Source organism: Jaculus jaculus, chromosome 13 (genome assembly GCF_020740685.1).
Source record: "Jaculus jaculus isolate mJacJac1 chromosome 13, mJacJac1.mat.Y.cur, whole genome shotgun sequence".
NCBI classification, from domain to species: Eukaryota; Metazoa; Chordata; class Mammalia; order Rodentia; family Dipodidae; genus Jaculus; species Jaculus jaculus.
This window is the reverse complement of record NC_059114.1, coordinates 33,076,886-33,102,991: the sequence shown is the minus strand read 5'-3', so window position 1 is coordinate 33,102,991 and position 26,106 is coordinate 33,076,886. Positions and strand designations below refer to the sequence as shown.

General features: G+C 47.4%; 1 protein-coding gene across 4 annotated transcripts in view; it reads right to left on the bottom strand.

Annotated features, from left to right (window-relative positions):
• Camk2a (calcium/calmodulin dependent protein kinase II alpha) overlaps nucleotides 1-26,106 on the bottom strand; it is a 67,220-nt gene that overhangs the window by 27,295 nt on the left and 13,819 nt on the right. For all 4 annotated transcript variants that reach the window (XM_045132273.1, XM_045132274.1, XM_004664775.2 and 1 more), the window contains exons 2-7: nucleotides 21,856-21,950; nucleotides 13,507-13,566; nucleotides 4,524-4,578; nucleotides 3,752-3,817; nucleotides 3,550-3,622; nucleotides 973-1,075 (exon numbers count right to left, since the gene is read on the bottom strand). In XM_045132273.1, coding sequence (XP_044988208.1) covers nucleotides 973-1,075; nucleotides 3,550-3,622; nucleotides 3,752-3,817; nucleotides 4,524-4,578; nucleotides 13,507-13,566; nucleotides 21,856-21,950 — 452 coding nt within the window. The remainder of the gene's footprint in view (nucleotides 1-972; nucleotides 1,076-3,549; nucleotides 3,623-3,751; nucleotides 3,818-4,523; nucleotides 4,579-13,506; nucleotides 13,567-21,855; nucleotides 21,951-26,106) is intronic.

Sequence of the window (26,106 nt, the reverse complement as noted above, 5' to 3'; positions counted from 1 at the left end):
ATGTACCACAAAGTCTGTTTGTGATCTCTAGCTCTTACTCAATGGCTAATACTACCCTCTAGTGAATAGCACCAAAGAGCAGAAGTGTGTCCCATTATATCCAAATCATAAAGTATGCTGCATCACCTGTGTTCAAGTTCTGAGGCCCTATCCCTGTCCCTGACCTTTCCCTCTGCTTAACCTTTCCCTCCTCTGTAACACAGGCCACCAGCATCCAGGAAAAGGAAGCTCCATGGAGTCCCTTGCCAACTTGGACGTGCATGCTTCCATGAAGAATCCATGCCACTGTTACCCACTGTGACAATTAAATCTCTGTTGTCAACAGATCCAATCAGGAGTCAGGGAAGAGGACCAGGCTTTTAGGCAGATCTGTGAGGTGTTTCAGGAAGGATTAACTGGGAGAGGCAGCCCTTCTGGTAGCAGCCTATAATAAAAAAGTTTCAGGAAAAAGCAGTGCCTTTTCCCTGGCTGCCCTTGCTCGAGAGTGTATCGGTCTCGCCACAGTCATTTTTTGCAGACACCAGAACCCAGCTTCTTTAGATTCCAGGCCTTCAGCATCAGATTAGGACTGCTGAAGCATCCAGCCTGGTAGACTGAGCAACTACAAGGATTTCTGACTCTCCCATCTGAAGACAGCCATTGCTGGACTACCCAGCCTATATCCTGCAAGCCATCGTAACCAATGCCCTTTATAGTATGCATTGTTTCTGTTGGATCTGTTCTTCTAGAGAGCCTTTACTGATGAACCCATGTTACCAGGTTAGCACTAGCCCTGCCCTAGTATCTGCTGCCAGGGAGAGAGGTAAGAGCTGCCAATTGGCCCAGAGGCTAGGTGAGTGGGGCCTGTGCTCCCTGATCCCTGGATGGCCAAACAGCCTTTTCCAGGACACTTTGGACTTAAGCAGAAGGTTCCTAGGGACACATGTATCACCCGAAGGCTGCCCCCACCCTTGCCACTTCATGCCCACTCACCAAACCATGCCTGCTGCTCCCCCTCCACCTCAATGGCCAGGCCAAAGTCAGCAAGCTTCACAGCGGCACCCTTGAGCTTGGAGGCCAGCAGTAGATTCTCGGGCTTCCCAGGACCAGAGAGAGGCAAAGAGAGGAAGAGGGGCCAAGAGACAGTGAATATGTTCACAACCTCACCTGGGGTCTGGGCTTGCAGAAAAAGTGGCTCGCCCATGGGGCCCTATCCTCACCACTAGCCTCAGACCCAGGATTCAGGATTCCTGGGCTCAGACAGGGAAATACTCTATGGCAAGATCCCCCTCTCATACAACAGTTAGTCTCATACGCTCCAGTCACCCCAGGGGGATGAGCCAGTACTGGGGGGATGGGGCGGGGTGGGGCGGCACGGCACCAGCACACAGCATAACCAGCAGCGGCTCGTAGCAGCAGTACTTGGTTGTGTCCTCAGCTGTCCCAGCAACTGCCTGGGACAATTATTATCATATTTTCCATGGTGGTTTGTTCTCACCTCACAAAATAGTACTTTCTACTCATTCCTACCTCAAGTCCTTTGCCCCTCCCCCCGCCTCACTTGTTCTTCTCCCAACATCTTTGCCCAGCTCTCACCCTCAAGTCAGCCCTTCAAGAGGTCTCCCTCTGGCCTCATCCATCTTTACTGCTCTTATCTGAGTGTTTATCATATGGGTAAAGAGGAGGAAAAGGAAGCTCAGAGGGGTTAAGTGACTTGACTGAGAGCACACATCTGTTAAGTGAGAGAGCTGGAACAAGGCAAAGACTAACTCCATCTTAACACCTCTGGGATCCCTCTTGACGTGGCAGACTGCCTCACACCTGGTCTCTGGGGCACCAAGGCTGCTGCATTCCATTGGTTCAGGTCCTCAAAATTCTACTTCTTGCTGGTCCCTCCACCTTGAGAGCTAAGAAAGTGGGCTCCATAAAAAAAAAAAAAAAAAAGACTTGGCTTCTAATTCCAGTGCTGCCACTTCAGTGCTGTGGGATCTGGCCAAATTCCTTCCCTTCTTGGAGGTTTGGTTTTCTCTTAGCAAAATGGGGCCAAAGCCTGCTTGATGGTGTGAGATGAGGGTTAGCAGAGACACTGCTGTTAACTTTCAGTGCTTAGGGTGCACACCTCATGAGCCCTAGTGCTAAGGTAGAGCTGAGGGCCTGTAGTTGGCTTCTACTTTGGTCCTCATCCTCTCCCTAGCAGAACTTCCAGGAGTTCCCACTTCTGATTTTTCACTGTTCAAAACTACCAAAGCTTGCAGGGAACCAAATACTGCTCCTCCTGCCTGGCTCAGCAAAGCATTCTCTATCCTCCGGGGCTGGGTTCCCAACATGTCCTGAGTCTCGGCGGTGTCCTGCCCTGATTTGATGACTGTGCTACTAATTAGTGTTTCCAGAGTGGCCTAAATCTGGGCCGCTTCTCCTCCTTCCTCTTCCTGTGCAGGGTCTGTCGCCATAATGGGAACAGGCCCTCAGGGAAGGCCGTCCTGCTGTCTGGCTGAGACCCTCTTCCTGAGCCCATCTGCCTGTGACCTGAGCCACAGGTAGCTCACTTGGGCTCAGGTGAAAAGTTGGGGAGGGTCCAAGGCAGTCAGAGGGGTTCCAGAACACTGTACCCTAGGAGGGGTGGGGATGGACTGAAGCCTTCCCAGAGAGGCTATTCAGGGCGAGGAGGGCCTAGGGTCAGTCCTTGGAGCCACTGGGGTTCCCAAGTCCCTTTGGGGGTGATTTCTGTGCCTCCAAACTGGACTTTGTGGCAAAGTGCCAAGCAAGAAGGACCAAAGAGGTGTTTGCTAATGGCACCAGGGTTACCCTATAGAAAATAAACTTATTGTTACTGAAGGTGAAAAGCAGAGGCTCAGTGGACACTAGCAGGTTTGCCCTGGAACAGTTGATGCAGAAACTGGGCTGGCTCAAGTAGCTTTCTGTTCCTAGGTTGCATGGCCACAGGCTCTAGGGTGGAAGAAACCTATGACTCCCTCATCCTGACTCATGTTTACTTGAAATTCATGTCCTCAGCAAATCCCTTGGACTCTGTCAGCCTGTTTCCTGCTCTACAAAATGAGGATGTTGTGAGCTATTAACTGTTGATGCTATGAGACTGACCCAGGGATTCCACACCATTCATGTTGCCTAGTCCAACCACAAGCAACTTAGTCCTATTCCTTTCCTTCTTCAGGTGGCAGATGAAGGATGCAGAGGGCCTCCAAGCCTTCCAGAGACTCAGGAGCAAGAGTGAGTGTGTCTATATCCCAGGCACTGTGGGGACTCACTTGACAATTGCCCCAACCAGGCAGGGGTTGCTATGGCAACCATCACTGTAAGGAAACTGAAGTACAGACAGGTCAAGGTAGTCCAGAGGAAGGACCTGGAACATGGTGGGTTGAGTTTCTGGGCCCAGCCTGCCTTGTTCCCATCCCACACAGCAGCCTCGGGCTAGCCCAGCTGACCTGCCTGGCACAGAACTACCCTACCTTCCAAAGCTCAGGTAGTCCTCACAGCTGGTGACACTGCCACCCACCTACCACAGGGAAAGTAGGGGGATTGGAAGGAGGCCCACCCCCATAAGCGGCTCACCTTCAAGTCCCGGTGCACTACCCCCATCTGGTGGCAGTGCAGCACAGCCTCCAGGATCTGCTGGATACAGTGACTGCCGAGACAGAGAAGGGGTCAGCCTGGGGGCAAGCCCCACAGGCAGCCAATCACAGGCAAGATTAGCACCCTGTTCCTCCCACCCCTGCCTCTTGGGCACCTTTGCCAGGCAGTACCTGGCACTCACCTGGCATCAGCCTCACTGTAATACTCCCGGGCCACAATGTCTTCAAATAACTCTCCACCAGTGACCCTAGGGAGATAGGCATGGAGTCACCCTCTCACTGAGGCCTCAGGTGCTATCAAACCTGGAGAAGTCTTTGGGAAGGAATAGGGCCAGGGACTTTAGAACCTCAGATCCCAAAGGAGAGACTCCCTTCCTGTCTCCCAGTATAGCCTTCCTTCCATCGACTCTCCTTAGAAGCCATCATTGGATTTATCAGGCTTCTAGAAGTACAAGTGTTTGGTTTTGCTTGGCTTGGCACTTTTCCTCTCTTCTGTTTATTGCTTTGGAGTCAAAGAAAAATCGAGTGGAAAGTAGAGATTTCCCATATGTTCCTGTCCCCAATATTCATCCCCCTGACAATTCTCAGCATCTTAAGACCCGAGTCCACTAATTTTTCTCTGTTCTCATTGGATACCCAGGAACCACACAGGCCTGTCATTTCATTCCTGATGTAACAAATCAGATTCTAAAAGGAAACTTTATATCACTACCAGGAATGGCAAACCAGCATCACCAGCTACAAATAGAAGAGAAACAAAAATAAGTTGATGATGCTGATTGAAAGCGTTTGGTGTTTTAAGCAGGAAAACCAGCTTGCACAGCTTGGGTGGCAGGCTCACTGCATTTGGAAGAATTATAGGTAGGAGTCCAGCCCCTTGGCCCAAGGAACCCAGAGAGGTTGTTCCTGCCCAGGCACCCCACTTCCTTGACACATAGTGAGGGGCGGACTCACAAGTCGAAGATAAGATAGTGGTGTCCCTCCTCGGAGATGCTGTCATGGAGTCGGACTGCAGAAGGAGACGAGGTACTTGGTTACACCTGGGAACACTGCTCTCATCCTAGCTATTTCTCTTTATGTTGCCAGCATCCTAATCCTTAGCCACTGAACGCAGACTTTGACATAACAGGTGAAAAGGGCCCATCACATTAAGAACCCTAGCATTATTGGCTTAAGACCAAAAAAAAGCCTGTTGTGTCAATTTTGTCCACTATCCCTGATCTAAACCTCAATTTCATTATTGAGTAAACCAGAGTGGTAGAAAAATCCCTTGTCTTTATTCTCCATCATGAACTGGATGAGTGACCTTGGGTAAGCTGCTAAGCCTTTCTGATCCTGTCTTCATGCCTATACCTTGAGAAATGACACGCCTGGACTTGCAGGCTTGTTATGAGAGTTCCATGAGGCAGGCACTGGGTTCTCTCAGTGCTACCCCTGGGCTGACGTCCCTGCTCTGCTCCCAGGTCTGAGAGACAGTAGAGTCCTGCGGGCTGGGATGGGAGATAGAGTGGCTGGTCCCTGAGCCCTGAGTGCTGCAAACCTGTTATGTCTTCACACTTCATTTACCAGGAACAGATCAAAGCTCCTAGGAACCCAGAGCTCCCCAAATGACGCAGTTTTTGAAAGGAAGAGTCTGAGCAGTCTGGGGTTGATTCTGGAAACTACAGCCTGACAGCCAAGAGCCAGTTCTCACAGGCCAGGTGTCCCCCATGAACTTAGGTGTTTTGAATGCTAGTTTCCCAGGTGATGGAGATTTGAGAATTAATGCCTCCTGGAGGGAGTATATTGTTGGAGGCGGGCTTATGGGTGTCATAGCCAGCATCCCCTTGCCAGTGTTTGGCATACTGGCCTGTTGCTATGGTACACCTTATGTTGGCCAGAGGGTGATGTCCACCCTCTACTCATGCCATCATTTTCCCCTGCCATTGTGGAGCTTACCCTTGAGCCTGTAAGCCAAAATAAACCTCTTTCTCCCACAAGTTGTTCTTGGTTGGGTTTTTTCTACCAGCAATGCAAACCTGACTGCAACAGTAAAGTGGTACTGAGGAGTGGGATTGCTGCTAGACACCTGACTGTGTGGCTTTGGCCTTTTGGAGCTGATTTTCAAGAAGAATGTGGGAGGATTTGAAACCTTAGCCTAAGAGATGCCTTGCAGTGCTGTAAGTACAGCTTGATGGACTATTGTGGTCAGAGTTGAAAGACCTGAATGCAGTAAGAACTATGGACTGTGAGGTTTGGTTTATCCTCATAAGAAAGAGCTTTGCCTAGACTGGGCTAGCAGTTTGTGTGGGAAGCTTGCTGTTATGCCCATGTCCTGAGAAGTTGTGCATGGTTCTTTTGTGTAGAAATGAACTGGTGTGAGCAGAGGGATATGGCACAGAAAAAAATAATCTTTGGGTGAATTGCTGCCCGTTCAGCTACAATTGAGAGATTACAGCCTTTGAGATTGGGCCAGCTGACCTGCACTGGAGCAACAGGAAGAATGTAGACTCTTTTGAAGGGGTCTGAGTCTCAAGAAGTGTCCTGTTCTTCAAAGTCTGCTTTATTACCCCTGATTAACAAATTGGCACTGTACCTGGTATTGTGGAGTATAAGAAATGCAGGAAAGGGAGGGTCATTGAGTTTGCAACACGGTTTTATGTTTTGGAAATGGCCATGGGCAGTGTGAAACAGGTTTGCTGGATGCCTGCATGGAGACCCAGTGGAGATGCGCAGGCCACGAGATGGCTGCTGAGGAGAGCTGCCGGTTCTGATGAAGTTTTCCAGGACTGTGAGTAGCCTAGCTGGGGTGGGGGCGGGGGGGAGGGTAGAATTGGAATACCAGAGACTTGTTGCTGGTTAGAATTATCAGACTTGGAGTTTTGTCATTGACTAGAGTTGTTGGACTTGGAGCTACAGAGCTTGGTGTTTGCCCTGTTTAAATCTTGTATTGGTTGAATATTTCTTTGCTATGCCCAATGCCATCTTTTGCAGTGTGAATGTTTTATTCTGTGCCATTATGGGTTTTTGAGGGTGTTTTTTTTTTTTTTTTTTGGTTTTAGGGCTCAGTTAAAATACCTTGGATTATGGGGATGTATGAACATCATTAGAATTAATAAAAACTATGGGGACTTTTAAAGTTGGATGAATGTATTTTATTTTACATCACATATGGTTATCAGTTTATGGGGGCCAGGCGCGGAATGTGGTGGTTTAATTTAGGTGTCCCCCATAAACTTAGGTGTTCTGAATGCTAGGTTCCCACCTGATGGAGATTAGGGAATTAATGCCTCCTGGAGAGAGTGTATTGTTGGGGGTGGGCTTATGGGTGTTATAGCCAGTTTCCCCATGCCAGTGTTTGGCACACCCTCCTGTTGCTATTGTCCATCTTATGTTGGCCAGGGGGTGATGTCCAGCCTCTGCTCTTGCCATTGTTTTCCCTGCCATCACGGAGCTTCACCCTCCCCCCGAGACTGCAAGCCAAAATCAACCTCTTTTTTTCCCCACAAGCTGCTCTTGGTTGGGTGATTTCTACTAGCAGTGCAAACCGGACTGCAACACCAGGGCACCTGTCCTTTCTTGTGCCAGTATAAATGGTATGTGCAGTGGGGCTGGCTGGGACAATTAGGTTCTATCTTCACAATGGGATTGCACAGCTGTTAGAATAATGTGGCAGTCATCACCCATAGATGCAGAATCATCTCCAAATTATGTTGTTTGGTGAAAAAAACACAGTGCAAAGCAGAACAACAGTTCTTTCTAAAAAGGATATATTTAAGCTTATATGTGGCCCAAGTCTCTCCAGGAAGCTGGCATGGAAGTGGTGGTTGAGGTGTCTGTGGGGACAAGATTGGGAGAATAGGGGTGTGGGAAAAACTTACTACTCCCTAGAAAACCCCATGTGCACCCACTTGACTCAACATTGAGCCTGGATGGCTTATGAATGTCAAATTCACACTTAAAACTTTAGAGTGAGCTGAGAGGCTGTACTCCCAAGTGCATGCCGCAAAAGACAGGAGATGGGCACCAGAGATGGAATATGATGGGGATGCATTTAAATTAAAATGTTAGAGGGCAAAGGGGGTAGCTCAGTCAGGAAAGTGCTTGCTACTTAAGAAGTCATGTTGAAAGAAGTGGGCTTAGGAGATGGCTCAGCAGGAAAAAGCACTTGTTTGCAAGCCTGCCAATCCAAGTTCCATCTTCCACAACACATAAAGCTGGACACAAAGTGGCACAAGTGTCTGTGGTCCCAATATGCCCAAAACAATGGGAGACAGAACCAGGAAAATCCAGAAGCTCATAATCCAGGAGTCTGGTGATGCAGCAGTAAAACCAAAACAAGTGAGACCCTGTTACAAGAAGGTGGACTGAGAGGATGGACATCTTGAGGTTGTATCTGTCTTTCATGCAAGCAAGGTAGTACACACACGCTTATGCACATGCATGCATGCATGCATGTGCATGCACACACACACATACATGGAGTAATTTTTTGAAAAGCTGAGCATGGTGGTGCACATTTGTAATCCCAATACTGAGATGGTAGAGAAAAGTGAATCCCTAGTGCTTGCTGGCCTGTCAGTCTAGCTTGCATGGTGACATCCAAGTTAACCAGAGGCCTTATCTCAAAGAAGGCAGAGGCTGAAGAAAGACACCCAAGGTTGTTCTGTGACCCCTACATGTAGGCACACATTTGCATGCATGCGCGCGTGCACACACACACACACACACACGTTAATTAAAATAAGTTTCCTTTCCTTTTTTAAATTTTTAAAAAATTTTTTCAAGGTAGGGTGTCACTCTAGCTCAGGCTGACCTGGAATTCACTATGGAGTCTCAGATTGGCCTTGAATTCACAGCGATCCTCCCACTTCTGCCTCCCGAGTGCTGGGATTAAAGGTGTGCGCTACTATGCCTGGCTTTTTTTTTTTTTTTTCAGTGCTGAGGACTGAACCCAAGGTGATGGAGGTGCTAAACCATTGAGCCATCTTGGCCTATAATTTCTTTTTCAGACAGAACCTCCATATGTAGCTCAGGCTAGAACTCATGATCACTCTCTCGGTGTTGGAATTACAAGCATATATTGGTAATGTTAAGCAAAATATGTCTCTCATGCTAGCTTTACTACATGTTTATCTAGTCCTCTGTCCAATAATATATTTTAATTTGTAGTGCATTTCACAGTGAATGCAGGCTTAGATTATAAATGTGTGTGCTCAACTACATTTTTTGGTCATGGATCCAGCAATCCTACATCAGTCCCTTGATGAGAATCTCTTTAGTAGTAAGTTGATGCATTTATCTCCTAGCTCCTGGGAACCCAAATCCCTCCCTCAGGCTCTGTTTCTAGGACCGCTGACCAGAGACAATGTGTACAGATGTGCTTGAGAAAGTGTATATGTCATAGGTTGTGTAGAAATACACATCCCAGTATAGACTCCAGATTGTGGCTTATAGGATAACATTTGTCTTCTCATTTATCTTCAATCAACTGGAATTAGTCAGTTATCAGGGTCACATGAAAACCTCTTTTCCTCTCTTACAGGGGACCACCCTTCTCTGGAACCAGAACCTCCTCAGAGAAGGGCTTGAGGACCAGATCAACAGCCCTTTAGAAGTGACTCAAGAAGACTGGGGCACACTCAGATTCAGTGCCTCCGTGCCTATAGGAAAAGTGTTCAGGGCTCAGGAGAACAGACAGAGCTGGGGGAGGTTTTCTCCAGAGCAAACTCACTCGCTTTGGCTGTCCCTCTGTGCCACTAGGTGGGAGCATAAGGTTCCACTCAGGTAGCATATCACCTGCACAACAACATGAGAGTCTTCTTCAGTCCCCAGGAAGGGGCAGAATCTCACATTGGAACCCAGGAGACTGGTGCTTGCAGTGTTGAGTGGTACAGCTTCTCCCCGTATGAAGGCTAACCTGAGGATGCCTCAGCTTAAGCCTATAAAAACAGGCCACATTCAAAGGCCGAAACTGCAGTAGCTGTCCCTTCCTGGGGCAGTGACTGGTGCTTTTGTGTCCATTGAGTTGCATTGTTACTTCTGGCTTTGTTGTCTGTTCTTGGAGACATCCTAGTCCAGGTTGGCCTCAACCTCCATAACATAGGAGGATTGTGAGCTTGAGACTAGCCTAGGCTATGTAGCAAGATCATATCTCATTAAGTAAATGACACTTAAAAAGTCCCAAGCTGGGCTTTGAGATGACTTAGTGGTTAATTCACTTACCTGAAAAGCCTAAGGACCCAGATTCAATTCCCCAGTACCCATGTAAGCCAAATGCACAAAGGGGAACATTTGTCTGGAGCTCATTTACAGAGGCCCTGACATGCCCATTCTTTCTCCCTCTCTCTTTCTCTAATAAATGAATAATTAAAATTTTTTAAAAATCCAAAGCTACTCTGATTGGACTAGAGACCCACTACACAGGAGGGCATACATTCTTAGTACTGAAAACCTAGCTAAAAAACAAAACAAAACAAAAAAAACTATAGCTAGGGACATCATAAGCCCTAGGAGAGTAACAGCTACTGTTGTCTGGCTAAATACATTATGCCTACTTAACTGATATCTAATCACTTATGTTTATGTCAATATATTAATGCTACTCTCATTTTGCTTAAAGAATCTTCTTTTTTTTCAGATAGCAGTAACAACTGGGGTGACTCAAAAGTCACCATAGTGCTGAGAAGCAGTGACAGTCACTTAGTTCAGCACTAAGTAAGACATCTCTATCATATCCTCCAAGGCTCAGGAACCATTTTGGAAGAGGTTACACAAAGAATATAAGAGTCAAAGGAAGGCAGGGAGTGCTTACAATGCTGTCATCCAGATACAAAGTAGCCTTGGTATTCATGACCTCATAGTGGCTGATGGTATCTGCATAATAGGAGGGTAAAAGATGATGGCATCATTATCCTGGTGAATTGGTGCATGCCTTTGATCCCAGAACTTGGGAGGCAGATATAGGAAGGATTGCCATGAATTTGAGGCCACCCTGAGACTACATAGTGAATTCTAGGTCAGCTTGATCTAGAGTGAAACCCTACCTTGAAAAACAAACAAAAAAAAATGACATCAAAATAGAGGAGATGCTAGTTGCAAAGAAGAGGGTTCAGTAGAGAGGAGTTTGGGAGGGGGAAGAATAGGGTGGTGAGAGGAGGTTGTGATCATGGTGTAGTCTATATTTATAGAAGTTGTCAATAAATTGTTAAAAATAAATAAAAATAAAAACTGAAATATGTAACCTAGTTTCTATTTCTGTAGCTAAAATCATGTGTTTTTTTTTACATGTCTGAGATATTTCCAGTGTCCTTGAAGTTGAAAGTTAGCACCTGTCTGTTTTGTGTGTCATTTGATATCATGCTCAGGATATTAACTGGGGAAGTTGAAAGGAATGACTGACTCTAGAGTCAGACTCTGTTTTCATCCCCTGCTCAGCTCTCCTCCTTAGGAGCTGTGCAGCTTCATGAAACTGACTTCACTTCTCTGAGATCTGTTCCTCATAGAAGTGCTAATACCACTGGGCTGTTATGGTGAAAAAATATGATGGCTCTTGTAAAAGCATTTAGCACAATAACTGGTGCTAGAAAGAGTTCAGCAAATGAGGACATTGCACTTCCCTTTCCCACCCCAAGTCACCTGCTGAACTTCCTGTTTCCTTTATGAGACTAGAGGGTTATGCCCAGGGTGGCCAGAATATCTGCCCATCACAGTTGGTGAGGGTAACACCTTTCCCGAGCAGGACATGGAAGGGAAAGCCTCTGTGCTGGACCAGTGTGTTCTGAGCCTGGGCCTGCTCTACCTGGCTGCCCTTGAGGCGAGGTAGTGGCCAAAAGCAGATTGCAGTTTATCACCTTGCTTGGACTAACTGAGCAGGCTGACCAGGACCTGGGGTGCTTCTCTAGCTTGACTTCTTCTGAACTTCTGTACTACATCTGTGCCTCCATGAACTTCTCCAGGAGGGTTGCACCTACATGGGTGGAGCTGGCAGGACAAGGTCAGGAGCATCCAGGGGCTCTTTAGCCATGTGGTAGTTCATAGCTCCTCTTAGTATCTTCAGAGCTGGATACTCAACTCTGCTCCGCAGACTCTTGGGCACCAACCATACTTACCTCCATCCCCACCCTCACGTCACCTGACATCCTCAGTGCCTGGCAGAGACCTGGGTGTGTGGTTGGGCTTCTGATGAACTTATTGGGTAAAGGAAAGAATCAGTGGCTCCATGATGACATGGTGGCTGCCATTTCTGAGCTTTTGAGCCTCATAAGTGTATTACAGGATTTCTCCCCTGAGACCAACCATGTAGCTGGTACAGAGCAATGGCAGGTATGTGGAGTTTCAGGCAAAGGATGTCTTGTAGTAAGGCAGTACTGTGGTAAGGGCAGGCTGGGCACAGTGGCAGATGAGCCATGTAAAGCTCTTGCTGCCAGTCTGTCACTGCACTAGGCTCTATTTAATCGCCACATCCCACAAGGCAAGTGTAATTCCCATTTCCCAGAAAAGCCTGAGCTTCAGAGCAGAGAGGCACACGTAACGAAGAAGTGCTGGGCTGCAGTTTGTCAGCTTCAGAGCCCATATCGCTCCTTTATGGCTGGGAAGGAGAGGGGAGGGGAAGAAGACACTAACCTGAGACAGTTCCGACGTAATGGCCCTGACACACATGTATGCACATACATATACATGCAGACACACACATGCATAGATACACACAAACATATAATACAGACCAGCGACATGCACACATTCACATACATAAGCTTATAAAGAGACACAGACATATACACAGGCACAAACACACACATGTACACAAATATGGACACAGTCACATGCATGCACACAGACATGTGTACATACAAAAATACACATGCATCCACACTCACACATGCATGCACACACACACAAGCAGACACACACCACTCTCCTGTCAAGCTGACACTTCTGAGGGAGTCATGGGACTTGGGTCAGAGATCACTGGGGGCTCAGGCACAGGTGGGCAAGCCAGGCTCCAGCCAGGGTCCTCCCCAAGCTGTCCTATATAGCTTCTTGCTGTTGGCCTTCTGGTGCAGTGGAGGGGCGGGGCCTCTGGTATAGATAGAACCTTCTCCTGGAACAGTTAACCTTTGGGGCCCTGGGCATCTATCAAAGCTGGCATTTCCTTAGAAAGCCAGGAGGCTGTGCTCCACAAAGCATGTTCTATGACACCAGTAGCCTCAGCATTACCTCTGTGAGAGGAGGCGGAGAAAATGGGAACCTCAGACCCATCCCAGAGCAAAGGCTCCCTTGTACAAGAGGCCCAGGTGACCAGAGAAGGAGAAGCAGGGGTGGAAATGGGTAAAGTGGCTCAGAGAGAGAAATGCCTCCACCATGATCACATGGCCATACCCAGGTAGAACAGGATTTAACAGCCAGGCTCCTCCCCTCATGACTCAGATCCCTCATAAGTAGGATCAGTAAACCAGATGCACAGAGGGCTGAGGGATGGAGCTCAGGCAGTGAGGTGTGTTTCAGGGCCTGTACCTGTGGGTACTACCACCCTGGCATTGTCTGCACCCTTCACCCAGGCTTTCTAGGGAGATAATAGTCTAACCCTGGAGCAGGGGGCAGGCAGGACTCTGAGGAAGACAGGGCTGACTCAGCATGGGGTGGGTCTGGAGACTGGGTCTTGCTGATCAAGGCCAAGCTTCCCCCTGGCCTATTTTCATCTCTCTTGCCTGAGCTGTGGGGGCTTTTCCACAACAGCTTTTCTGTAGGAGGTTGCCAGCAGCGTGGGAGGGGAGGAAGGGTCCTTTCTTCACCTTCCTCTGGAGGAAGCTGTTCCTGAGCCAAGCACTGAAGAGCCACATAAAAACCAAGAAAGATGCCCCCTCTCCCACCTCTGCTGCCTCCATCCCCAGAAGAGAATGGCTGCTTCGTATCATCCCACACTGAACCACTATGACCACACACCCCCTGGGCTCACCGATGTTGGGGTGCTTAAGCAGGCGGCAGATGCGGGCCTCTCGTTCCAGCTTCTGATGGTCTGAAACATAAACAACCATGTGAATCCCTGGGGAGTGACAGGGTGGTCTCTATTGTCCTCACCTCCCAGACTGGCTCACAGTGCTGGAAAAGTTGCTTTAGGACCAAGCTTCTGAGTTCCCAGTACTGCAATGGGTGGTGAGGCCCTTCCATTCTCTGGGCCTTAATTTTCAGGTCTCTTCTAGGAAGGTCTTCTCCAAGGAGCTTACTTACTACATGACAAGTACCAAGCTCCCGGAAGGCAGGGGCTCCAGTGCAGTTTCTGCTGCTCTGACCCATTCGTTCAGCTGGATGCATTGCTGAGTGTCACTCCTCTCCAGGCGCATGCAGCCTTCTCCCTCTGAGAGTAAGCAGTTCACTCAGCAGGGGTGCCCTCTCACCAGCCAGCACTTACTTTTACTGACCTTTCATGTCATTGGCTCCTGGCAGCTCACCTTGATCTTAAGGCTAGCAGGGCCTTCCTCTGTCCTCCTGTGGTCCAGATAACATGCACTATGGAATCTATATCCTTGGGCAGATTCTCTGTTGTACAGTCAGCATCTGCCTCAATGCTTGACACACAAGTTCTCAAGAACTTACAGAACAGAAGGAAAGAAGAAAGGAAGGGAGGGAGGGAGGGGAGGAGGGAGGAAGGGAGAAATGAAGGAAATGAGATAAAAGAGAGAAAGGAAGTAAGGAGGGAGGAAAGTAAAGAAGGGAGGGAGAGAGAAAGGATGAGAAGGAGAGATGGGTGCCTAAAGCAGTGGATGCTTTCTTTTGCTTTTAGTGGATCAGGAACAGAAAGCCCTAAAAAACCCACAGGGCAGAAGTTGCCTGTGGCAGCCTTGGCTGGAGCCTGCACATGTGCCAGCCATGCCCCTCTGTTTGAGGCCCTGCATTTCTCCACCAGGAGAAATTTGCTGTGGTCTCTGACCCTTGAGCTGCTGGAAACATTCCTAGTAACAACTCCATTCAGTGCCCCTCACAGTGGCCTGTGGACATCACTGTCTCCATTTCACATAACAGGACACTTTGACCTCCTGAACCACTGGGGGTGGAAGTGAAATCGAAGCAACATTTTCTAATTCCCTTTGTGGTACTTTTCTCACAATTCAGTAGTTAGGATCTTAAGTTAAAAAAAAAAGCAACCAAGCCGGGCGTGGTGGCGCACGCCTTTAATCCCAGCACTCGGGAGGCAGAGGTAGGAGGATCGCCGAGAGTTCGAGGCCACCCTGAGACTACACAGTGAATTCCAGGTCAGCCTGAGCCAGAGTGAGACCCTACCTCGAAAAACCAAAAAAAAAAAAAAAAAAAAAAGCAACCAAAACTTCTAAATATGGCATATAGATTGAGTACCCTCTTTTAAAAACAATTGATGTACGTGTGTGCATGTATGTATGCATCAGGGTCTCTTGATGTTGCAAACAAATTCCAGATGTATGTGCCACTTTGCATCTGGTGTACTGTGGGTGTTGTGGAGTTGAACTGGCCAGACAGGCATTGGAAACAAGCATCTTTAACTGCTGAGCCATTTCCCCAGCTTCTAGATTGAGTGTGCTTTATCAGAAGTGCTAGGGAGCAAAAGTGACTCAGATTTTGGATACTGAAATATCTGCAGGTGCAAAATGGTACATCTTGGGTGGGGGGATACTCAAATTTAACCATAAAATTTACTTATGTTTCACATACATTATACACACACACATGGCTTAAGGGTAAATATATGCTGCCCAAGTGAGCACTCAAAGATAATTATATATTTTTTTCAGAATTTTATGCATGAAGCCTAGTTTTCCATGGTGTGGAACATTCCACTTACATCACATTGATGCTCAGAAAGTTGCAAATTTTGGATTTTTGAGTTGGGATGCTCAACCAGTATTTACGAGGTACCAGGCATTACACAGAGCAGTTGTGGATTTTTCAAGTTTTCCAGTAATTCTTTGAGGGGAGTACTGTCGTTTGTCCAGCTTCTAAGAGAAGGCAACAGGTTCCAAGAGTTTCAGCCCAGGACAGTCTGTCTTGAGCTTGGCTTTCAGCCACCCTTTGGACTGCCCTCCATGTCCCATCACATAGCCCCACCTGCACTTGCCCCTCTGTCTCATAGAAGAACAGTCACACGATAGCAGAGGCTAAGCCAAGACTAGCACCCAGTCACAGATGGGCCTTCTAGATCAGGCTCCTCCCTTTTCTCCTGCTCCCTCCACTGGAGCAATTGCTGGCTGCCCTCTGCAGGCTACAGAAACCAGGATCAGTGTGGGTTTTCTATCAACAAAGCAATTAAATCCAATTCTCCTTCCACAGGCTCAACTCCCGGCTGAGGACTGCTACAGGCAGTGAACAGGGGCAGGTTGGGCCCACATCTTCCCTTTCCCATCCCTTCCAGCCTCCCTCTGCATCCTTCAGGCAGGGGCACTGATTCCTAGGCAAGGATAGGACCCCATCTCGCACAAGAGAGTGTCCTTGCTCCACATTTGTCCCACTCCCCATCCCCAGCAGAATCAGCAGTCAAGGTTGGGCCTATGAGTGGGTACAAGACCCTTTGGTCTGGTCTATACAGTCAGAGGGTAGGGTCCAAGTTCATATCTAGAATTATGATGTTTTCTGCATGTGATTACTTAAGACCACAGTTACACTGACAACTGAAAGGAAAAAGCTGGTCACAGAACTTTAAACTTGTCCTGGGGGCTGGGGTTTAGCTCAGTGGGTATAGAGTGTTCACCTAGCATGAGTGAAGCCCTGGGTTTGATTCCCCAGCGCTGCACAAATTGACCATGATGGTACACACCTTAATCCCAGCACTCAGGAAGCAGAGGCAGGAGGATCAGATGGCTTAGCAGCAAGGTATTTGCCTGCAAAGCCAAGGATCCCTGTTTGATTCTCCAGGACCCACATAAGCCAGATGCACAAGGGGCACATGCATCTGGAGTTCATTTGCAATGGTTGGAGGTCCTGGCACTCTCACTTTCTCTTTCTCTGCCTCTTTTTCTCTCTCAAATAAATAAATAAAATATATTTTTAAAAAGCCCAGTTGGAGCCTATGGTGTGTTTAGAGAGAGAAGGGGGGGGGGGAAGGAAGTTCAAGATCATCCTCAGCTACACATGGAGTTCAAGGCCCATGCAGTATACATGAGTCCCTAGCACAAAAATCCAATCAATCAAATCAGAATTCTGTATGGCTAGCAGTCCTCCCTGCTGGGACTGTAGAAATTCTTTATTGTTGTTGTTGTTGTTGTTGTGTGTGTGTGTGTGTGAGAGAGAGAGAGAGAGAAGAGAGAGAGAGAGGAAGAGAGAGTTCGTGTGTATGTGAGGGGGTGCATATGTGTGTGGAAGCCAGAAGCTGGTGTTCATGTGTATGTGTATGTATGTTCATATGTGCATGAGTGCACTGTGTGTGCACTTGCAGGCTGGAGGTCAGAATCTGATGTTCCTCAATCTCCAACCTTATTTTTATTTATTAGGCAGAGACTCTTGCTAAACCCAGAATATACCAATCTGGCTAGATTAGCTAGCCAGAAAATCTCCAGGATTCTCCTATAACTTGTTCCTCAGTGCTGAGATCACAGTCATATTTCAGCACACCCGGCATTTTATGTAAGTGCAGAGGGTCAGAACTCAGGTCTTCATATCAGTACAGCAATCACCTTACCCGATGAGCCAGCACTCCAGCCCCCTCTTGTTCCTAGAAATCTGCTTGATACCAGCCACCATGTGCATAGTCCAGTGGCCCTGCTGTGTGACGTGACACCCCGCATTAAACACCTCTACATGTTGAATATAAACATGCACATGACATAGGACTTTATAGCCCTGGTTGAGAATTTTGATTTTTTAATGTAAAGAAGACTTCAAGCCATAGAGGGGCCATGGTTCTCTTGGCTTCTCAGGTCTTACACTGTTGTGTTCAAAGGGAAACAGAGGGCCAATGATGAAAGGATAGTCCCTTTAAGCAAACCACTGGTTGAGGCAGTCAGCGCTTTTAGAACTCAGAGCTCTGAGGATCCTACTCTTAGACTAGATTCCTAGATTTCCCACCCAGCCAATTGTCTATACTGACCAAGGAGCTCTTTGAAACATATAAATGATTCCTGCCATTCCTTCCTGTCAAAGTGACCAGCAGCTTCCCAATGTGCTTATAATATAATTCAAAGTGCTTGAAATGGCTAACAACACCTCTTTAGTCTTGCCTCATCTCAGCCATGAAGCTTCAGCCACACACTTCCTTTCTGACCTCAAGCCTACCAAACTCCTTCCAGCCTCTGGGCCTTTGCACTTACTGTGCCCTCACCAGACGTTCTGTCCCCTGGGCCTTCTCATGGTTGCCACCTCTTCTTCAGAAACATTCCAGGACAAAGCCTGGAGTGTTCCTCCTATCTGCCCCTTCTGCATAACCTTGTTTGATTTTCTTTGTAACACTCACCAGTTCTTCACACTACCCAAATTTTTGATATATCTAGTGAACTTTGCAGTCTCATTCTCAAGAAAACAGCCCAGTGGGAACAAGACTTTCACCACTTGTTACTGCCACATTCCCAAGACCTAGCATAGAGCAGCTTGTCCAAGGTCCCAACATAAGCAAGTGGTAGAGCCACATTTAAATCCCTGCTCAGGACTGGAGAGATGGCTCCACAGTTAAAGCATTTGCCTGCAAAGCCTAAGGACTCAAGTTTGATTCCCCACCACCCACATAAAGCCAGATGTACAAGGTGGTGCATGCATCTGGAGTTCGTTTGCAGTTGTTAGAGGACCTGGCATGCCCATTTTCTCTCTCTCTCCCTCTCTCTGTATATGCCTCTTTCTCTCTCAAATAAAGAAATAAAAAGGTCTGGAGAGATGGCGTAGTGGTTAAGACACCCATTCTCTCTCACTCTAACTTCCTATCTCCCTTATAAATAAGTAAAATATTAATAAATGAAATAAAAATAAATAAAGCCAGGAGTGGTCACACACACCTTTAGTCCTAGTACTGGAAGGCTGATATAGGAGGATTGCTGTGAGTTCAAGACCAGCCTGAGAGTACATAGTGAATTCCAGGTCAGCCTGGGCTAGAGTGAGATCCTACTTCAAAAAAAACTAACCTTGGGCTGGAGAGATGGTTTAGTGGTTAAGTGCTTGCCTGTGAAGCGTAAGAACCCTGATTTGAGGCTCGATTCCCCAGGACCCACGTTAGCCAGATGCACAAGGGGGCGCACGCATCTGGAGTTCGTTTGTAGTGGCTGGAGGCCCTGGCGTGCCCATTCTGTCTCTCTCTCTATCTGCATCTTTTTCTCTCTCTGTCCGTTGCTTTCAAATAAATAACAATAAACAAATTTAAAAAACAAACAAACAAACAAAAAACCTAGCCTTTAAATTCCTACTCATAATCACTGCACTAATTATTAGGATTGATCTAGATTAGCAGACCCAATGATGGTAAGAGGTCTCAGGGAAGCTTGGAGTTGCCACACTTTACCTGGTATCTTAGAACTTGGCCCAATGTGCCTATGGTGGCATTTGGGGGACTTTGATGGCTGGATCTTCTCCAGGGTGTTGAGGTTAAGTCAGTGACACTCTGGAGTTTGGTTCTGGTGGCCAGACAGCCTAGCAGAGCAGGGAAGGCCAGAGACATACAAGCATGCAGACCAGCAGGACTGTGCTTCTTTAGGACACAGCACAGGATTTCTTGCAGGAGGATAAGGAGCCAAGGAGAAAAATACCCTACCAGTCTGGGGGCAAGAAAGGCCCCTCTCTCTACAAGTTAGCATCAAGGTGTTTTATCCTGTAGATAGGAGAAATAACCCAAGAATAAAGAGTACCAGGTGAGGGCTAGAGAGATGGCTTAGTGGTTAAGTGCTTGCCTGTGAAGCCTAAGGACCCCTGTTCAAGGTCCCCAGGACCCACGTTAGCCAGATGCACAAAGGGGGCGCGTGCATCTGGAATTCGTCTATAGTGGCTGGAAGCCCTGGTGCACCCATTCTCTCTCTCTCTCTCTCCCCCTCTCTCTCTGTCACTCTCAAATAAATAAAAATAAACCAAAAAAATTTTTTTTAAAAAAAGAGTACCAGGTGAGGGTGGGAAGTGTAGAAGACAGACTTGAGATGTTCAGGGACTCCTGAGAGTATCTTCTAGGTGCAGCCCATGAACCCAAGCCATCCTTACCTCCCACTTACCTGAGACTCATTAATGATCACTCCACACTCCAGTGGAGCCTTGAGCCTAAGGAGTCCTCAGACTGGGCCACCACACCAGCCACATCCTTGTGCCTACTACCTCTAGTGCCATGTAGGCATGTAGAACACTTGGTGGGGGGCATCCCCGAGCCCATAACTTCTGTGTACTGCACTGATGCTTTGCCATTAGGAAGCCTTCTCGATCGAATTCAAGCCCTAGGGTGGAACTCAGGCAGCTGTGTTTTGTTTTAAAGGCTGTAGAGGGGGAACTGGCAGGAACTGGGACAGGCAAAACTTTTACTTATCATTTTATTTCTTTATGGTTTCTTTGTATGATACTTTGAGAATTTTGCTTTAAAGTCTAATTTAAAATGCATATAAAAATATCTCCTGGGTCTGGGAACTACTTGCTAGAGTTAGAGGCTGCACAGAATGGGTATGGGGAAGCCACAGCTTGCTGCAAGGGATGGGCAGATGCCCTGGGTGGGCCCAGCCCCTGCTGGGAGCCGCCAAAGCCATCCCAGAGTGCCAGCAGAAGTTTAGAGTGTCGCCAAACGTGTATCATTACAGCCCCTGTGGATGTGCCGTGAGTGGCACACAAAGAGGATTGCTAAAGAAGGCACTGCTCTCCTCCCCGCCAGGGAAGAGCTGCTGGCAGCAGGCAGACTGCCACAGTGTTCCCTGATGGCCTCCTTCACTTCCCTCTCCTAGGCCTAGTCATCTTCCTCCCAGGGGGCCGAGGACTCAACGGACAGCCAGCAAAAGAGGGTTTGGATGCTGGCTGTCTGGCACAAGAGTGTACACTGTCCTAGGAATGCTTAGTCATCATGGTGCTCCTGCTCTTGTGACCTGTCTCTTCTCTGTGTGTGTGTGACCGCGCACACACGTGTGCTCATGTACTGAGATGGTGGTATGCTGGCTCAAGACCATGATCTAGGGAGACCATCCTTCCTGCCCATTCCCCACTCCCCCTGCACTTGGGGAAAACTTGACCTGTCACCAACAAGTCATGACTCTAGCCCTGTTTCTGATGGAATTGGGATGCCTTTATGGATCACTAAAGAGGGCACCAGACTGTCAGTCGGCACACAGCCATAGAAGGGCAGCCACTCCAGGCCTCTCAGCGGAAGGCTATGCTCTGATAAGACTTCCTTGGTGCCTTGGCTCCTTGCCCCTAGCTCTAGCAACAGACCTTCCACAGGCCTGGCCTCTTTACATTAGTCATGCCAGGTGGCCACTGAACTCTCAGAGACCCTAGTCTCTCTCCTCCCTGAAGGGTGAGGAAGCAGAGCACTGCAAACCGAGCAATGCTAAGCTGGAGACAGAACTGCAGGCCAGTTGTGGGAGTGGCGTGACCATCCTGTACAGTGTGGGAAGGACCCACGTGAGCCCTGTGTCCATTTGTGATATCGATATCTTTCAGAAATAGTATTGCTACAGGGTCAGGACCTCCTCGAAGGCCAAGGGGCTGTGGTTTCCAAAGCTGGTGCAATGTTAGAATTAACCATGCATTCTTTTCAAAACCAAGGCAACACCTTAGGCCATCTATTTAGGGGCAATAGGTAGGCTGCTTGGGTTTGGGGAGCAGAGCCACTGTCATTGGCCAGGCTGGGTCTAGCAAGGGCGCTGTCCCAGGTGCTGAGTATAGGGTGGTGGAAGAGTCTCTATCCACCCAGTTGGGACTAGATGTCAAGGAAGCCAAAGCAGCAAATGGGATGAAGTAAGCTCAGGGGAAAACAACAAGCATGGAAATAAACCAAGAGGAGGGAGAGACTGGAGAGTGAGAAGCTGCTACAGGAGTGTGACCTTGAGCAGAAACCTGGAGATAGAAACCTGAGGGAGAGCCAAGTGAGGGGCTCAAGCAGAGGAAAGGCAAGGGTAGAGGGGAGCCGTGAAGGGGGTAGCAGAGGAGCAGGGACAGGGTGTCCCCTCAGGCCCTTACTTTTTGGGGGCTGGGGGACTTGATCTATTTGCAAAGAGGCTGTGGCCTCCAGCCTAGATTTTCCCAAGGGTGGAAAATAAAAGGGTCTGTTCTTGTCGCACCCTCAAAAGGAAGAATCTCTAAGCCTGTTATGAATGTCCCCCAGGGGACAAGCTTGAATCCTGAAGCCCATAGCAGAGAGGGAAGGTGGGAAGGAGAGTCAGGTTCAGGCTGGCCCTACCTCTGGCTGAGAGCTTCTTGGTGTTAATGATCTTGGCAGCATACTCCTGGCCGGCCAACACCTTCACACATCTGCGCACCACAGAGAAGGCTCCCCTAGGAGGACAGAGAAGAGGACATAATAAGGGCCAAAGGGCTGCATTTCCAAGATTTGCAGAGCCCCTGCAGCTGTACCATTCAGGGAAGGAGCCCTTCACTGGAGCTGCTCATGTCATAGTCTCCCGTAGGCAGCACAGACCAGAGAGACCCAGAAACAGGCCAAGAAGCTTGGCCTCATGCAGGATGAAGCTTTCAGTGCCACAAAAGTTATGTGACCAAATTGTAAAGCCTTAGAAGCCAGGAGTGTTGGAGTTGCAGAATCTAGGTCTCTGAACATCTTTAGATTTTTGTTCTTTGAGCTGGTCGTCATCAACATGGCTCAAAGTCCAAAGCATGCAAAAATGTAGACAGTGCAAAGCCCTTCCTCGATCCCTGTGCCCCAGCCTCTGAGGTTCCTGTCTAGTCACGACCTTTGCCACTGGGTCCCTGAATCTTCCTCTGCAGATACCGCCCTCACAAATGTCATGGGATACTGTTCCATCCCATCGTTTCTTCTATTAATATATTTTGAAGGCACTCCTTCATATCAGAGCATTGGCTCCTCATTACATAATATGTAATTGTGTGGGTGTTCTACAGCACACTGACCTGGCCACTTCCTTAGTGAAGTCTTCTGTTGAAGAATAACTGGGTTAGGTCCAATCTTTAGCTATTATAAACAATGCAGCAATGACCTTGTGTGCACAGTGTGTTTGAGTAGAATTATATTTCCCAAGTGTCCTGAGTCTGTGGGATAAGCTCCTAGTACTAGATTTTTTTTAATCAAGGGAGTAAGTGGTATTTGGTCAATAGATAATGAGATAGTATCAATTTACTTTCCCACTAGTATGTATTATGGCTTAAATCTGAAATGATCCCCATAGGCTCATGTTTTGAATGCTTTTTCCCTAGGTGATGGCACTATTTGGGGAGGCTGTGGAACCTTGGAGAGGTGGGGCCTGGTTGGTAGAAGTAGGTCTCTAATGGCAGGTCTTAGAATGCTATACCTGGCCCTGGTTCCTGCACTCTGCTTCCTGGTCTGCCATAATATGAACAGGTGTGTGATAACACATTGCTGCTGCCATGAACTGGGATTTTCCACCCTGCTGTAGTTCTAGATCCAGTCCTAGCCATAGCTGACTAAAAATGTGAGCCAAAATAAATATTTCCTCTCTGAAATTTTTCTATCATGTATTTTGATCACAGTGATGCAAAAAAAATTGAAGGGCCCAATTTCCTCTGTCTTGCTGACACAATATGTTATCAAACTTAAAAAAAAATAGCTAGTAAAAAGGTGAGAAATGAAAGTTGAGTGTAGGTTTAGTTTTTAGTTGTGGTGTCAGGAGTGAGGCTAGTCTGGTGTGGTGGCGCACCCCTTTCATCCCAGCACTCAGGAGGCTGAGGTAGGAAGATCACCATGAGTTTGAGGCTATCCTGAGACTACATAGTGAAGTCCAGGTCAGTCTGGCTAGAGTTAAACCCTACCTCAAAAAAAAAAAAAAAAAAGACTGAGGCTGGCTGAAACTACCTACACAAGACCTTTGTAATAGGAGGAAAAGATGATGGCATCAAAATAAAAGAGAGACTAATTGGCAGGGGGTTCAATGGAGGGTAGATTTGAGAAGGGGGAATGGGAATAGAAGGAAGGAATTATCATGGTATAATAAATAAGTATAGACTTATGGAAGCTGTCAACAAAAAGTTTAAAAAGGGTGATATTCACATCACTTCATGTGTTTTAAGAAGCCTGAAAATTTACCCTCAAAATATTAATGATTAGAAGAGAACTGTGGCAAGACCTGTGAATCCCAGAGCTCACAGGCAGAAACCCATGACTGGCATCTGAAATGAGGCTCATTACTCACATTATTCAGTTTTCAAGAAAAACTAGAAGTCTAGATATTGATAAGAAATTTTCAACTTTAAAATTTTGACTCCCTTTTCCAAAACAATTTGATTATAGGACCAAATAAAACTAGTCTGAGGGCCAAATCTGGACTCAAGGTACCATCTTGCACTCTTCCCATGAAGACCATCTTTTAAACTCCTCATGCCATGGGAAGTTCCTAAGGGTCACTGTGGTTGCCTTCATCACCACCCTCCCCACATACTAATAGCAAGAAGAGGGATCCTTGGGCAGGTTTCCCAGATGTTGGCACTCCATGGATGGAGCAGGCCTCAAGACTCTGAACTCCAATGTATCTTCATATAGATTACTCAAATTCACACAGGAAATTACAAGCAGAGTAAAGCACAACTAGGCCTCAGATACTCAGATACTCTTGGGTTTTTCTCCCACACCAAGTGAGTCTCCCACTTCCTGCCCACTGGCCCTACCCAGTTCCCAACACAGCTGCACCCCAATGTAGCCTCCAAACTTTCATCTCCCACCTAAGATGATGGGCAGGTCCAAGCCATAAAATTCCTGAATGGTACCTATGAACCCCAGTGGGAAGCCTGCCTAGGGTCCTTCTTGCCATCAGTGTGTGGAACAGAGAAAAACACTGGTGGGTCCCAAGAAAGCCTTCAAGCTGGCACAAACTCCAGTGTTCATTCCCCCTCTGGCTCCACACAGGGCAGTAGGAAGTGAATAGCTGAGGGTCCATGGGGAAGAACAAAAGAGACGGTCAGTGTCCATTTGTACACCAACAGCCTTGCACAGCAATGAAATCTCCCTTAGCTTTGCAGCCCTGACTCCTCTTTCCTAGAAATAAAACAGCAAGACCCTAGTCACCTCCTTGAGATGCTGCTCATTGCACAGAGCCCTTATTGGCACTCCCTGAGTCCCTATATAGGAAAACTCACTTTTTTTTCCTTCAAGATGTTCTCACTCTAGCCCATGCTCACATGGAACTCACTTTGTAGTCCCAGGCTGGCCTTGAACTCACAGCAATACTACTCCTACCTCTGCTTCCTGAGTGCTGGGATTAAAGGCATGTGCTACTATGCCTGGCTGGAAAAACTCATTTTTAAAATTAACCTTGTAACACTCTGCCTATGAAATATGGATGGCTTCTTTCATGTCAATTTATTCTCCTGCTCTCTGGACAGCAGGTGGGTGTCCTACAATTCAGTTATGAGACCACTTAGCATTAGGGCAAATCTACAGATTTAGAGCTCCATCCTAAAAGACTGCCCTCTCATTTCAGATTCCAACCACAGGAAGTGGGTCCCCAAGTTGCCCACATTTGTGTATGACTTCGCTAGCAATTGGGAGTTCTCATAATCCTCCTTGTTTAAGCATTTTCTGTGATGGTTCAAATGGGAAACACATTTGGTTTGTTATACAATGAAAGACAGGATGAAGAATAAATGAATGGTCAGATGCTGGGGTACAGAGGTCAAGGCCTAGGAGATATGAGTACAAGAGTTCTGACCTCTGAAGTCAGGGTGCACCACTGTCTTGCCACTTGGATATGCTCACCAGACTAGAAGCTATTTGGATCACATGCTTGAAGGATCTTTGTGGAAGCTGTTCCATGCAGATGTGATCAATTACTATGTTAGTTTCTAGCTGTCTCATCTCCCTGGAGTTTAGAGGATATGAGACTGAAGGTTCCTTGCTTCCAATCAGGGCTTGGGCTTTCTGGTGATCAACCTCATCCAGGAGCTCACAATGACCTCATTAGAACCAAAAATACTCATTAAATCCTAAGGAAATTATGAGCTTACTGTCAGAAACTGGGATCAAAGACCAAATATTAGAACAAAAGATGCTCTAGGCACCCTTATCGCTTAGGAAATTACAAGGGTTTTAGGAGTTCTGCACCAAGAACCAGGTGTGACAACCAAATGAGTATGTATATTTTATCACAATCTCATGATCTATCACCTTCTCACCTGGCATTAGTGGGGGCTGCTCATCTACCTCCTTGTTTGTCCCACCCCACCAATGAGTTTCCATATCTAGCAGCGCCTAATACTAGGAACCTAGCATCTAGTACCCAGTGCCCATCTTCCAGCACCACTAGCACTCCTCCTATAAGGAGAACTTGCAGGAGTAGGAGTTGAGCAGCAGAAAAAGGAACTGAAATGAGGCAAGAGGAAGACTTTTCAGTCAGAGTGTACCCATCCTACCTAGACACAGGCCTGAAGCTGGGGTGATGCTTCTCACAAGGCCTCAAGGGAGCACATTTGAAGAAGCTTCACCTGGGCAGGGTTCTGAGTGCCAGTG